The 16,665-nt window shown below is 30.3% G+C and overlaps 1 protein-coding gene across 2 annotated transcripts in view; it reads right to left on the minus strand.

Annotated features, from left to right (window-relative positions):
• LOC107444504 (uncharacterized) overlaps positions 1-16,665 on the minus strand; it is a 34,236-nt gene that overhangs the window by 11,429 nt on the left and 6,142 nt on the right. The window contains exon 3 of one of the 2 annotated variants that reach the window (XM_071181907.1): positions 14,962-15,193. The exons of the other annotated variant lie outside the window; for it this stretch is intronic. Within the exon in view, the coding sequence (XP_071038008.1) occupies positions 15,112-15,193 (82 nt within the window). The 3' untranslated portion in view covers positions 14,962-15,111. Of the gene's footprint in view, positions 1-14,961; positions 15,194-16,665 lie in introns of those variants that run through there. 2 annotated transcript variants of the gene reach the window in all.

Raw genomic sequence — 16,665 nt, forward strand, 5'->3', positions numbered from 1 at the left:
TTGCACCTTTTTTTTTTATGAAAATATTTTTTATTAGTGTTTCGTTTATTGAACAGACTAACAAAATCATTAAAAAATAATTGAAAAATCAGACATTAAAACTCTTGTTTGTGTAACCAAAGGGAACAAATCTAGAGGCATTTTTTTCTAGGTTTCACATAATATTTATCAGTGATATTTTCGTAAGAATGGTAAGTAAAAAAATCAAAATAATCTGAAAATTTACGAAAAAATAACCATGAAATTTTCTTTTTATCGAAACTCATATCTAGTTCTTTATATCTAAAGTATAAAAAATCTTTTTAGAATTGTAGTTTATCTGTGACATTAAATTCAAAAAAAGAAATAATGAAAGTTCTGCTCCTTTAAATGAAAGTATACGAAAAGAATTCTATTAATGCTTATTTTTTACGCCAAATTGTGAAAAAAATATATAAAAAAGAAAGGAAGTACAAAAACTACGATTAAATTCTTTGTTTGAAAAATAAGAATATTTTCGCCTTATCTTCGATTACAATCCTCAGTTTTATTTGCACGTAAGCTTCCAAAAATAGTTAAAATTAATTAAAGTGACTTTGAGTTGGAGAAAACAGACACAGATATTATGTCTGTCATTAATAAAAGCGTTAATGAGCAATGAAGCGTTACTTAAATCGAATCTGGCAATGAGCAGAAGATACGTATGTTTGGGGATAATGAAGCGAGGTTTGTTTCGTTTTTCCCTTTTTGTTTTTCTCCATTTTTCTTTCAAAAATGAAGACCTGTGTCTGTTTCATCTCGATAAGTGGTCGCTTCATTTTTCAAACACCAACAATTTTATCAACCAATGAAGCGGTTGCTGTTAACGGCAAATAAACGTCTTATCTCTCCACAAAAGGGGGGAAAATCACCGTTCGCTTTTCTTAATCCTGGGCCGGCCGACCTATGCTGATAGCGACATTAGGAATGACGGAGATTCTTTTTCAATCCTTTGAAAGGGTTAAGGGAACAAGAAAAGGGGAAAAAGAAGTTTAATTTTGTTTTATTACTTCGATATCGAAAGATGATACATTTATTGCTGGAATGTTTTTCTTTTTAATAATCTTAGAATGAACTCATAAAGATTAAGTTATAAACACATACATGAATTTCTTATTTCAAAAATCATGAAACAGTAAGTAGTAGATGAATGGTAGTATATTTTCCACTTCCTACAGACTCGCGATGAAACACGAGAACCAAAATTGTTTTGCAACAATTGCACAAATGAAGTGTAAAGACGCACCAACAGAGGAGAAATAAAGAGCAGCTATTAAGGAAGGTGGGATCATTTAACAACTAGTGCTTGCCACCATTGGAAAAACTAAAGTAGATGATACATTTTATTAGTAGTTTGTAGAATAATGAGTAGTGCGATTGCAAGAAAAGAAAAAAAGAGAAATATTGGTTTTTAGTGATTCATGGCGATTGCTTTTCATGTTAGTTAAGTACGGAAACAGTGTTCAAATGCAACTCATTTTTCGAATCTGACGGCTGTAAATTTTGCGCGATTTCGTCAGCGGAATGTTCAAGTGGCAAATAGTTTTAGAATTGGAAATACATCTGATACAAATGTACGTTCATGATGAAAAGAATACGTGTAAGTTATTTCAAACAAAAAGAACATAAATGTTCATACATCTCAATATGCTGCGCGTTAAAAAAAAAAAAAAAAAAAACGTATTATCTTGAATAAGTTTTGATCTAATGATCGGATTTTCCGTACTTTCCTGAATGCGCCCTCCGGCATATCTGCGAAGTCTTGTTTGTTTTGGATTTTATCTACTCTCCACCATAATTCAACGTTGAAATTCGCTTTGCAAGTTTTCGATGTCACATTAACGAGATAGGGTGAAATACGCAAAAAGTAAAATTAACATAAGTGGTCAAAACTTTCGACTGCTCTCTTGATCAAATTATTGAGGACCTATTTTTCAGATGACGGTTACTCCCCCCTATTTTGAGGGTCAAAAATCCAAATCCGTCAACAACAAGGAAAAAAAAGAAAAATGTTTATTCAGAAGAAGTACGTTATTGTGCCTGGTTTTGTATCTTAAAATATTAATTGCATTAATTAATTAGCTCATTTAAAGTTATCCCTTCAAACCATTATGATTGAATCCTAATACGTGAAGATCCGATCATTAGATTAAAAAATTATTCAAGGTGTTCCGATTTTTTTTTCATTCTTTAGTACACGAGCGTCTAATTCTTGAGCAGTGCAAAATACACAATTTCACCCATCTGCTACATATTACTTTAAGTGTTATTCTGCTAAATATTATTTCAACTCATTATTTTTTTCTTATCTTGTTTTTGAATAACCTAATTTAATCGGTGAAATTCATTTACTTTTTATTTATTAGAATGCTATTTTCATAACTGATGTGAGTTTGCAGCATGACTGTTAAGATCAAGTTTAGACTATCTTTAGCAAGCATCCTCTATGCTTATTTTGAAAATTTCGCAAAACGTCGATATGGAGAAAAGCTTCTGTTTTGAGTAAATGAAAAGCGTTTACGGCCTAATTTCTTAATATTTAAGAACTTTTTTTTAATGCTGCATCCTCTGGGCTCATAAAAATTTCATAAAAAAGAAAATAAGACCTTGATTTTGGTGATTTTCATCTAGGTAAAAAAAAAAGACGCCAAATTGGCAATTTTTAAACAAGTTTAATAATTTTTAAAATATTTAAGTTATTTGTCCATTCTAAAGCTCTGATTCACGGCAACATTATATCGATGGTTTGAAATTGTAGCTCGAAAAATCACGCATGTTCTAAAACTAACCACCTTTCAATATCAGTTAGAGCGAAAATTCGCCAAAAGTGGGGGGCGGAGTTAAACGAATTCCCAAGATCAGTAGCTTTACAATACTGATAGAGGGAGGAGGAGTAGATAAATAAGAGAACAAATTTTCGATTGATGCTTGTGCAAAAAGAGTAGGGGGTAGCATCCCCCCCTCCCCGTCTCCAAAGTAAAGTCATCAAATTTGTAAGAGAAGTGATGACGGTCAACCACGAAAGTTCGTAGAATTGAGGGGGAGGGGAATTGCATTTCGGTTTCGTTCTTTTAATTGCGCAGAAACTTTTTTTCGCAAAGCCCCCTTTTTCTTCGAACGTTCCCTCCCCCTAGTCAGAAAAGCGAATTCAAGTACGAAATGTGCAATCGCTATCAACATCACTGTTTTTAATATTTCTGGCAGAAAAGTTTCTTAAAAAAAAAAAAAAAAAAAAAAAAAACTTAATTGCTGAGATTCTAAAGCTACAATACTAGGTCTTCTCTGTTTTGTTAATACTAAAAAATTTTAAGATCAATTTTCATAAAGGTAGAATATACATTTCTTTCTTTCATTGTCAAATTTAAATAAAACCAAATTATGTCAGTTTTTTTCCTGTTAATGGTAACGAAATATAAGTATCTTTATAATTTTCTTTATGTTATGATAAGAGTTATAAAAAATGAGTTAAAACAGTTGAAAATTTAGAATTTGAGAAGAGTATTTTTTAAATATTTTAATTGGAAGCAAAACTTTACTTAATTTCCGAAGATTTTTTAGCGCATTCTTTAGAATTCTTACATAATGAAAATAAAAAATCCTTTGATAAATGTGGATTTTATAATTAAAGAATTATTGCAACTCACATAAAAATGACTGAAACTTTCAAAAAGGCGGATGTATGTACAGTGCAAATTTGCTACAACCTTATTCAATAGTTTAATCTCTGTAAATAAGTGTAAATAAGTAATTTGCACTTAAGAATAGTCCCTTATAAAGGTTGATACAAATTATGAATGACACAAATATTTAAAACGATTCAAAATTTCCAAAAGTGTATGAGAAAGTACACTTTGGGAAAAACCTTTGATCTGAATTTAGGCTGTGAATTTATGTCTAGGCCAATCTAGGGCCTGAATATTTTGTTGAGAAGGCCAATTTTTTGTCAAACGTACAGTATGTATCGAGGCTTGTCAAAATATGCAATCAGTTCCTAGGAGGTCTTGAAAAGAGAACATATGTTGTCTTAATGTATTTTGATATTTGATTTCAAACACTTGTCTTCCTTTAAGGAAAAGCAGGAATGGCTGGCCATTAAATCTCCCGAAATCTTCAGAAATTTGCATTTTTACTATCTGAAGAATTGAAATTTCTTGGTTCTTTTTGAAGGTCAAGCAAAGATAATGCAGTCAGGACCCTCAAAATTCCATTTTTTTTTCCGAATCACTGAATAGCACAGGTAATCATTTATTGCCACAAGAGAGGGGACTTTTTATTTTTTTTGCCCGGTTTATGATGTGATTTAAGACGAGTTATTTATTTTTTCAAAATAATGTATTTAAATTCTCGAATATGTTTATGAATGGTGTCCTTAGACACAGATGGTGTTCATTATTTTGCAAAAAATTGACATATTTTGCCTTGATATGCTAATCTCCGAATTAGCCTATCGGTCTGAACACTCGCCACACACGGTTGTCCACATCTCGGTTTCTGCGCGAAGTCATCTTTTTTCTTCAACCCTTGATAAACACCACACTTTCATCTATTTAAAATGCTAGAAATTTCAGAAGTACTCTTTTTTTTCTGATTTAAATTTATGCATTTTAATTTTTCTTTTTTTTTTAGTTCTACAGCTTTTGGCATTGTGAGTGTCGGAGTTCTGGATTAGAAATAATCTGCCGAAAAATATGTCATATCATTCAACAAATCTCGCATTTACCAAGAAATTCATATATTGCTTTTAAGACAGTCATTTTAAACAAAAAATTTTTAAAATCTCAATATTAAATGATAAAATCAATTTTAATTCATGAACATTTCTTTTTTTTTCTTTTTTAATAATCATCGTTGAGCAGCCGACCCAATTTTGGGTTTACGATTACTAATGTTCAACAACGTAGCCTCGTAATTCTGAAGCCAATCCAGAAGACAATGAAACTCCTGGATCAAGTAGTGGGAGAAATTTGCCTTCGTGGAGAAACTTTTTGATGGAACCAACCCGTATTTGCGTTACATAGAGAGGAAAGCCACGAAAACCTCACACGGTTAGCCTGATGGCTAGGAGACTCTAACCCATGATTCGTCTACCACTGAGGATATTTTACGTCAGCTCTGTGGTCGGTGCGAGCCGGGTGCGGAATTCGTATCGACTAGCCATTACTTGGATTCGAACCTGATTCACCTGATTGGAAGGCGAACGCTCTCGTCCCTGAGCTATCACGGCTCAACGAACATTTCTTGATAAGATCTCATTTACGTTATAATTTAAAAAATGTCTCGTTATTACTTCACATATTTTCAACTGCAAAGTATTAGCGAATTTTCCTGCGTTTGAAATTTTTGGGACATACCATTATATTTTTCAGATAGAGAACTAAAAAGAAGTGAACAAACTATTAGCTTTTTACTTAAAGCTATTTATATGCGCTGTAGCACAAAACTATTTACATTTATATTCCGCACTTCACACTCAGTGCATAAAAATGTGTAGCAATGGAAGGTTATGCAACATTTATCACCGGGCAAAAGCGGTTCTAAGAAACCGTTTCCAATTATGAGTGTTTTTCACACGAGGTAAAATCAAACAAGTACATTAACAGGATAAGTTATGACATCAGGTGCACACCCCCACTTTCTTCTTCTCTTTAGAAACTAGAAAAGAGAAGGAAAAAAAAATCTTATCATCAAAGATTCTCATTTGGCACCTGAAGTTCTTTTTATGACTTCCAACGGAGGCCGCCGAAAACACTCAACAGTTAAATCATTCTTTGGAATAGAAGTGGCTCTCATCTATTCCAGTACACCCCTCTCTCTTGCTGAGGGTGTATCGTAAGCACCCTGGCAAGATAGGAAACAAGTGCCCCCTCAAACAACCCCCATCCGAGAGGGTGCAGTTGGTGACGCCTACAAGAAACCGATTCTTTAGAACGATATTACTTTCTGTATCCTGTTGCTTCTCACACACATGATGATACCGTGAATGTCAACAATCACACAGTCGCTCTGATGTGAATGTCCGAAATATTTGTTATATCCGATTTGATATTAATTTATTCGTTGATATTATTATATTGATTCGATATTTTAATATCTGATGAGTATAGATTAGGAGGAACATCAATGTTCGGAGTGCCGGTTAAATGCATACTGGGCAATTGACCTTAAGGACATATTGATGTAGGGCATACCGGGTAAATGTATAACGGGTAGTGACACTTAACTAGACCAAGTATTTATTTCGAGCATTTACCAAAGCGACTATGTGATTGTACATTTCTAAAGAAAAAACTAAGCAAAGTTTTATATTCCTACAGAAAATGTTACACTTGAAGAGCTTATTGTAAAACAATGTTAAGCCACAAAAAAGATGTATGTCACACTTAATAGTTAAGGAAATGTGTTTTTGGAAAAATAATAAATCCGGTAGGTAATTTTACTGACTCATAAATTGTATCAAACAAAATTGTCTGTATGAACTCTAAACACTAGACTTCAAAATTAAGTATTACTTATTTTCTCTGACTCTACAGGTCTTGAATCACAACTCAAATTAAAATTTGTTCTAAAGAGCCACTAATAGAGGGACTATCATTTTGTTTTTCAATAATACTTGAAATTTCTAATATAATTTCTTTCGTGAAATAATATAATGTTCTTAAAAATCAACTCTTTTCAGATCCAAAAAAATAAATACCCAACATGAAGAAAATTAAAACTGTGATGCCATCTATATATTTATAAAAATGAATGTCTGCGTGTAGGTGTGTGTGTCCCTTTTATTGACTCCTAAACCATCAGGAAGTGGTGATATCTGGCGTACAGATAGTCTTAAACACGAGGAAGATCACTGTCAGCAGTAGAACATTCTACGACGAACTGTTCAAGCGGGATGACCGAAAAACGAAAGGAATTTTCTCATTGGTTAAACGATAGTCATTGTTTTAAATTTTATTATTGGCGATTCAGTTTACCACATATTTTAAAGATACCATCAGTGATAATTTCTAGCTTATAGCTCCATTTGATCAAAAAAATTAATTATTGCACGAATTTAAATATTTAATTTGTGGCCAGGGCTGTGCTCCATGCCTTTGGTCCCATTTAACTTGTACTTTTCGGCACTTGTCAAACGACAACAACAACAAATATTTAATTATTTTTTAATCGCTGTGTCAGATAAATTAACAGAACAATATTACATTGTAGCCCACGTGGTCTACGTCATCAAATTTATACTTTTAAAGTTGTCTGAGACCACGCTCTCTTTCTTATTTACATAAATTTTTTTAAAACGTGTTTCTAAAAAATTTATTATTTAAAATCAACTTTAATTGAAATTAATGGGAAACTGGTACCAATTCACTTAGAAAAACGTAAAAGAAATCATCATATTATTTTTGACGACAATGATGCTTAATTAATTTAGGTAATATATATGTATATCGAAATAAAATAAATAAGCTATGTATTAGAGCGCAAAAGTAATGGAGTAAAGATATTTATTTATCCAGAAGAACCGTAAGAAACCGTCATACTATCATTGACGACAATGATGCTTAATTGATGTTAGTAATATGTTAATTGATATAAAAGAAAACTTATGTACTAAAAAGCAAAAATAATGGAGAAAATATAGTTATTCATTTTGGGGAGCCGTAAAAAATCACGAAATTATTATTGACACTAATGCTTAAATAATATTGATGATATGAATTAATTGAAATGAAACAAGCTATGTTCTAAAAAGCAAAGTTAAAGGGAAGAAAAGGTTAATAGGAAATTCGTTTAGGAAAACCGTAAAAAATCGACAGATGACGCTTATTGTGCACTGTATTCTATTGGTATTATTGTAATTGGTGCAGTTTTATAAGAATTCTAGAACAGATTTTCCGTAATTTCAGAAAATATTTTTTCAGTGGTAGCAAAAATAGTGCATTAATATTTTAATGGATTAGAATATACAGAACGTTGTTTCTCCACTACTTATAAATATTTTAATAGTAAATTAAAGATCAGATAGAGAAATACCAAGTCTTATCAAGCTCTAATAAGAATTGTAATTTTTAAAAAAAAAAAAATTCGGCTCATAGTTGGCTGTCACTAACAAATGTATTTTTCACAAAACTGAAATATTGAAGAGTTATGTAATATGTTCAAAATATACTAATTTAGGCATAAAATGTTATATTGATATATTTGGTGATTATTAAAACACTAGCAATACTGAGCAGTTTTTATACAGATACTTTGAAAATAAGTGTTTTTCGGTCCTCGAAAGGTATATGTAACTTAGAAAATTACTTGATAGTGCAATATCATCATGAGAAGTGATACAAAATGCATTTCATCTTTATTCTAATAGGATAAAGTACAAAAAACGGGTTTTGCTTTACTTCAATAACGCAAAGCCACCAAAAAGGACAAAAAAATAATATTAAATAAATAAAAAAACTGTCATTATTTTAACTCTATTAATTAATAAACTAAGTGGAAGAACCAGGTAAGTGACATTTTCAGAAAGAAAAAAAAGTTGTATCCGCACTATTTCATTACCATTTAATTAGAAAGCGGGACAAATATTTCGTTGTTTTTTTTATTTGCCATTGCCTAATTTGAAATAAAAATCATGCAAACATGCTAAAAACTGTTGAGAATAGTTTTGTTAAAATTTAAGTGAAGGTTAAAACAGTTCTATTACATTAAACATACCCGTATTGATGCACCTTTTTTTTTCTCTCTCTGTTTCATTTATTCCCCTAAAAGTTTCACTTACCAGATTCTTCTACCAAGTTCTTTAATTGTGTCGGTATATGCTTTTCAGTTTTGAGCATGTTTCTCTCTACTGATTTATTGATTCTTTTATCTATCTTTTACTATCCCCGTGCGTAGAATGTGTATTCAGCTAGTTGATATATATAATTATATCGTTAAAAAATAAACTATCTTTTCATTTCTACTGAAAATTAAATTTTGTTCACCTTTTCAAATATTAAGTTTCTAAAACTAAATCTTACTCTATATAAAAATCTAATGAAGCTTTCCACTGTTGTCCGTGCATTTTTATTGGCCAGAAAATTCACATAGTATGATCCAGTTTTTCTTCATTCATTTCCATATTTTTTTAAATTAAAGTTATTTTCTTGTACTGATATTATTACGCTTTAAATTCAACAGTTGAAAACTTAGAGAATTGTTTTTTTTTCTTTGTTTTTATAACTATTAAAATATAATTCTGAGCTACACTTTAAGATAAAGTTATTTAGAAAGGTGGTCTAATTTTATTAACCGTTTTACAATTATTATTTTTGTGCCAATAACATTAATATACTGTTATAAATTCAAGTGAAAGAGATCTGTTAAATGATGTTAAATGATTTAGAACTTAACGATCAGCTTCACGCATAATGAGATGCAAGCAAAAATAGTATTTAATATATCCGCAAAATATTAAATTACCATTGTAAAATCATCAAATTTGTTATAACAATATAATGTTATAACAATATTAATGTTATTTTGAAAAATGATTACTTCTGTTCACCAATGGATCAAAATATTTATAATAATACATATTTAGACGTGGGAAGTAGAAGCACAAGCAAACAGAATTCTTTTTAGTACATACATGTTAAGTGAATAATTTTGACTTTAGTAGAAAAACTGTTTTCTGACAAGAAACAACAATTATTGCGAAGCAATCATCGGGGTAGGTGAGCGGCAGTGAAGGGGGGATGACTTATCCCCCTAGAAAATAGATAAAATTGCGCAGCCCAAAGAGAAGGTAATTTTTTTTTCTTCACATTTTGTTTAATTTTATTGAAATCATAAAAATTGGAACCCAATATCGTTATTAGAAGTTGAACACGTTTTCCACGCAAAATGCTGTCGTTCCTGGAAATAAACTGATGCAAAAATAAAATTCGAAATGTTCGATAAAAAAGAAAATTACAAAATTCATTATGAAGAGATCTTAATCATTAAAGTGCCATTCCAATAATAATGAAACAACTTTTTCGTTTTTCTGACGCTGTTGTCAAATTTTTTTTGATTATCCAAGAATGAACTTTTTTAGAAGAAAGACAGAACATTTTGTACAAAAAGAATGAAAATTAAAAAATTCGTTACATCATATAGATATTAATCTACGCAACTTCAGAAAATCATATTATGTTTTCTAAAAGTAAATAAATATGAAATAACTGTACAGCCAAAATGATATTGAAAAATCAATTTTCAAAGCATTTCGATAATAATCAAAGCCTATTTTCATCAGAAATTAAACATTTTTTTTTTTGAACAATGATATTATGTTCAGATGGAGACATGAATAATACATTTTCAACGTGTCATTGTAGCCAATAAAAATTGATTGCATTTTAATTGTCATTAGAAATTATGTGTTTTCTTCACAAACTGATATTAAATTTTTCTTGATATAAAATTGAAATTAAAAGTAAGTAAACAACTAAGTAATAAAAATGGTAAATTGAATTTGAAAAATTCGTTGTACAGGACCACTATATAATCTATTCAACCTACCTTAATTATAATTTAAGACTAATATTTTTAATGAATTTTCCCCGGCAAAATGCTCTACTGTTTCCGAAAATGAACTTTTATCAAAATAAAAATTAAAATGCGCAGTTTAAATGAAAATTGAAAAACTCGTTTTTAGGATATCTCCTAATATCTCCTAGATATTATTTAGAACTAACCAATCTCGCATAGTTTTCGGAAATTTAACAAGAATTTCAACGCAAAATGACATTTTTAAAAACGGACCCTTTTTTTGCATAACAAGAAATTTGTCTACAAAATATTTTTCCCGTTCGAAACTGGGAAACCACTTTGGATCCTGAAAATCACTTTAAATATTTAGCAAAACCGACTAATATATTCTTTATGCTTAGCAAATATTCAAAAGTTCTTTGACACTTTGAATCCATCATTTTCAGCCGCAAATTCAATCGTTTGATGCATTCTGAATGGGTTCAAAACAACTATTTTTTGTCTTAATTAAAATTTTAGTTTCATTTTTGCAAGCTGGATCATAAAATTATAAATCTAAAGTAGACTTTAAAAATGTATTAAATATTTCTTAGGACAAATCTCACATTAACAGAACTACAACAAATTGTAATGCATAAAAATCAGAATGATTTTTTTAGATCAATAATATGTTTTGTACTGAAATTTTAAAAAAAATTTCAAATATACAAGAACAATGAAACTAAATATATTATTCAATATTAATTTTTTTAAAGAAAAATTCTAAACTTCCTTACTTGAAACTTGATAAGAAAGAAATTGACACTTCGACCTTAGCTTTTAGTTTAAAAATCTGTTATATAAAATCCACAAACAAAGTTTCAAAGAATTCTGTTATAAACTTTTTTTGTAATGTTTCTTAGCGTAAAGAAATTTTCATGAAATTAACATTTATAAGAAAATATATTTAATATGTAATAAACTTCTGACAAAAAAAAAAAAAAAAAAATTAAATAAATAAATAAATTTAAAAAAATAAAATAACGATTCAAAAATTAATTTCTGAAATGAATTATATTTGTCTTAAGCATATAATTCATGCAAATTAAAAAGATTAAATGCTCAAAGCATAGCAGGAAACAATATATACTATATTGTTAACAGGAGTTAACTTTCTGTTTCAGTTTTGTCTCTCAGAAACGATATCTACTATAACTTCATTTCAAAAAATCGGAGAGCAAAAATTTAAAGGGTTTTGGAAAGCTAATGAATTAAAGTTTAAACATAGTCAATAATAATAATTACGAAATTTTTGTCGAAATTGATTTTTACCCAGTTGGATATCTTAATATCTTTTACTTAGAAACATAATTAATTTTGAGTTAAGATAATTCACAGTTAAAAGCTGTGAAGTTCGTAATTGAAATGTTTATCAGACTCCGGATTTTTTTGAGAGCATGAAACCGTTTTATATTCGTTAAAAAGTTTCACCGAATTCTTAGAAAGTTTTAACAAAAGAAAGTTAATGTTTTTTATAAATTATATATTCCAATTTTCATGCGCAATAGGTTACCAACAAGTGACGTGTGTTGACATTTGTTTACGTTATCAACTTGTTCCTTCCACTCTATTTCGAGCAAGCCAAGCTCGTCAAGTATAAATTCTTTTAAATATTTAATATTTTTACTCAAAGATTCTTTCATAAAGATTTCAATTCCTTCAATATATATATATTTCTTACTTAACACAAAGACAGGCACAATGCCAAGTAGAACATAAACAAACTAATGATGCCAGGTGCACAAAACAAAAATATATCACAATTACAATAAAATACATAAACAAATAATAAATCTACAATGCTGTATTTGATTAACTTCTCGTTAATTAACATTCTAACATTACTCTAACTTACGTTTATTATACTTAGCTCAAATTTAACACACCATTTTACTTATAAACGATCAATTGGCTCTGACGCCATAGGTCACATGTGTGGGTACCTGTGATCTTCAAGTACGAGTACCCAATTGTAGTTAAGGTTTTTTTTAATTTATTTATTTAAAAAAAGTCTGAAAGTACACTTAATGTTATATTGTAATAATTGAATGAATAAATTTAAAAAATATAATTGTACGAAATGTTGAATACATTTTGCAATACTATTACAAGAAAAAGGCTTGATAATACATCAATCGCACACTCATATATTTACAAACATCTTATTACGGTGAGGTTGTTTATTGAATATTGTTTAGTGAATATATGAGAAACTATAAAAATGCTACATTAAATTTACTGGCATATTTTTTTTAATTAACTTAACTAAATAGTGTCAATTTTTGAAGCGATTGATCAAAAGTCAAAAATTTCTTAATAATCGATTTTGCTAAAGTTTAAAAATTTTATGGCGTCTTTCTTAGTTACCCATACAAATTCAAAAATGTTTCGAAGATATAAGTTTGAGATAATTTAAATAATATTCCTTTGGTTAATATTTTTGATCACTTAAATTTTTCGAAATATTTTTTTTTGCATTAAATTCATTTTTCAAATTTGTAGTACCCAATTTTTACCTAGCCAGAGTAGAGCAAATATTTTTGACACCAACCCCTACAAAATTTTCTTCGACTCTAGCCCTGGTCTTAATAAACCTATATTTGTATTTCTTACGAAAAAATTTGTTAGCAAGAACTACTCATTATTTCTTTTATTAAAAAAAAAAACTTAACATGCAAATGAAATAACTTTTTTTTTGCTCATTTTGCTTTGAACAAATAAAAAAAAAAAAATTTCTAGAACATAGTTCAAAACCTGCTGTTAGTAATTCCTGAGTAATCTCATTTTTTTTCTCTCTTCCATAAAAACTAGTCACATAGAAAAATATGAAAACCATTTCAGTTTAAAATTACTGCAATGAAGCACTCCATATGAATTACGTATTTGAATGCTTCTAATATAAGCTCCCCAGATAAAAAAATTTGAGAAATCATGAAAAGCATGATTTAGGTTGAAGTTGGGTCTGTAATGCTTTAGGGATGATTTTTCCCAGAAGGGAGAACTAACGAAAAGTAGCTCATTGATTTTAACATTCTCGTTGGACAATTGTTAATTTTTGCTCAACATCTTCATGATCACTGTTATCGTTTGAGACAATAGCAAAGTTCATTGAATTGGAAGGATGTACGGCTAGTTTCACAAGCACTCACCATCTCGCCTGTCCTGCAAGATCATCTAACTTGAGCTCAACGGATAATACGTGGAGTGTGTTGAAACAGAGGGTCCAGAAAATGAGTGGATTTGCATTATCAAATCTTCTGACTAAAACTGGATATGGCGTATTTGCAAAACCTTGCGAACTCACTTCTTATTTGAATCTAAACAGTCTCAAGTTCAGAAACGGAGTTAATCAGTATTAAAGCATTCGGGACCACGTGAATGCGCTTCTTTCTTCACAGTCCGCGTTATTATACGCGAGAGGAGTCTTTCTGACTCCAGCAGCCTATATGGATGTGATCTTAAATTGGTACTCGCGTACTAAAACTCGTATAAGTACGTATACGTACTCTTTGATATGAATACTATCGGAGCTTACGGACCTGGGACAGTGCTTTCGCCGGTCATGAACGGGTTGAATGATGGTTTTAATTTCGTTTCTAAGCAAGACTCATTATTTTGTGAGGCGCTTACAAAGTATAATGTTTATTTTGAATCGTCTTAAAAGCTTTATGCTGCCTGGAAAACTACTTCAATTTTGGAGGATGTCATTAAAAAATTGTTTTAGAACGGCATCAATATTTATTTCATAAAATACTTTGCCTTGCATTCCGGACAGGCAATAGAATCCGTGAAAATAAAGCCTAATGGAATGTTCTTTTCTGTATGAATGTTATCGGAGAGTACAAAAACGTTTAGCAGAAAGGATCAGTCACTTGGCGACAAAATGAGGCATCAAAAAAGCAACCTTGATGACAAAACGTGTCTGAAAAAGAGAACTCGTTGAAGCATGAAGATCCGTCTATTGTGCGTCTAGAGAGAGTGATACATCCCCGGGATATTCTTTTGTGGATGTCTCTATCACCATCCCTGCTCCGATGGACAAGATACGGTGGATGATACAACAGTTGCGGTTAAGGGAAGAAGAGGGGGGAGCGCCCCATTCAGATTTCATAATGGGTGTGTCCGAATACGCCCTGTTTGACAACCCACAATTACTGAAAAAATAAAAATAAAAATTTTTTTTCACTTGCTCTCAAACTCTTAACGTTAGGTTTGTTTGTTTTTTAATAAAGTTTGTGTAACTACTTTATTTTTATTACAAATTGAAAGTGATGGATTTTAAGTCACCTAAACCTGATAATAAAAAGAGGTAGAGTTAGAAATTTCGAAAAATTTTTGAACTTACTGGAGAGAAAAAATGGTCTGTATGTACAAAATTAGAATGGACACATGAAATAATTGCAGGATTATTTTAATATTTTATGAAAGTGGGTGAATGATGTCATAGCATTAGAATAATAATTTTAGTTATAGAAATGTTTAAAATAATAAAATAATGATTTAAATGAACTTATTTAATTAAGTAAAAAGTCAGTCTTTAAATACTTAAAATTGAAACAAAAATAAATTTTCAAACTGGTCTTCGAAAGCATTCGAATAAATCCCACACAAAAGTGTCCTCTTCTCACTGCGAGGGAATGAGAAAATATTATTATTTGCCTCTGAAGTTTATTCCCTTAAATAAAATTAAAATAACAATATATATTCTTCAATTATCTCATAAGAGGTAATTACAACATTTATTAATACATACAGAAAATAAACATTTGCGTCTGAACTTGATTATCGCAAAACAAAATTAAAATAACATTATATATTCTTAAACTATCCCAATAGAGGAAACTAAAACACTTCTAATAATCTTTAGAAAATAAGTTAACTTAATTTAAACGAGGGAATGAAAATGTCTTCTCAACACGTATCTCCGATTTCTCCGCATTTACTGAAATTTGTTCCGCATTTATTCGAACAAGTGCAGGTGCACTATTTCGACCAAAATAATGCCATTGATCTGAAATATTTCTATGAGGGAGGAAATGATATGAATTATAAGAGTCAAACTTTTTTTGCTAAATAAAAAACCTATTTAAAAGTCAATAAATTAACTTAATGCATAGAAACAACACTACAAGTTTTAATTTTAAACGATAAAAGTTGAGCAAGAAAAGTGAAAAATCTAAGACACAAGGGGTTTTCTTGTAAGAAATAGGAGAGCAAAAAAGAACACCAGAGCCGTGATTGAAATTCTAGAAGAATGTCTAACATATTTTAAATAAGAATTTAATCGCAATACTACATTTAATGATTAAAAAGAGTTGTATAAAATTCCGTTTTTGGGTCATTCCTTATTTCAAACGGAAAACTGCTTTTTCAAATAAATTATTTCTTAAATAGTGAGAATCGAAGTTCAAGAGTCAAACGGGTTTTTTTTGTAAGAGAGGGGAGTGCAGAGAGAGAGAAAAAAGAGAGCATCAGAGCGGTGAAAGGGATTCTAACGATCAACCTTCTGCGCCACCCCCTCCCCCTTCCACTTTCAGTTATTCTCGTTTAACACATACAAGGCTTCTTTTCCTGTTTTTTCTATCAAATAAAGCGGAGACTATCTTTTGAAGATACTTTATTCGTTCCGCTGGATCAACGTTTCAAGGAAAGGGACCACCCCCCCTCACCCTTTTCACTGCTGATTCTCACGATGGGTGGGCATTTTTCTGAAATTTTGTTCTGAAGTTCGACCCTCTAATGGGGGGCTGTAATAAAAGTTTGTGATCAGTCAGTAATTCTGATGCGTTGTGCACCTTAATAGTGTTCAAATTTACTGAAATCTTAATATCATGCTAAGTGGAACCCTATTATCCTACTTCTTTAACTTGATTAAGCAATACTATGGTCCAACTTAAGCAGAAGTATGGATTAATATAACATCTTATTGAAATTGGCATCGTACTACGGTTCAAGGTGCAGATACTATGATATAATGTTGAGAAGGATTTTTTGAGAGAGTAGGAGGGATAGGGCATTTTTTCATTTTGGTTTGGATAACAACTAAATGATTTTAATATATAATATTTCAAAGAGTATATATATGAAAAGCATGATTTA

The sequence above is a fragment of the Parasteatoda tepidariorum genome, chromosome 6 (assembly GCF_043381705.1).
Source record: "Parasteatoda tepidariorum isolate YZ-2023 chromosome 6, CAS_Ptep_4.0, whole genome shotgun sequence".
Lineage (NCBI taxonomy): Eukaryota > Metazoa > Arthropoda > Arachnida > Araneae > Theridiidae > Parasteatoda > Parasteatoda tepidariorum.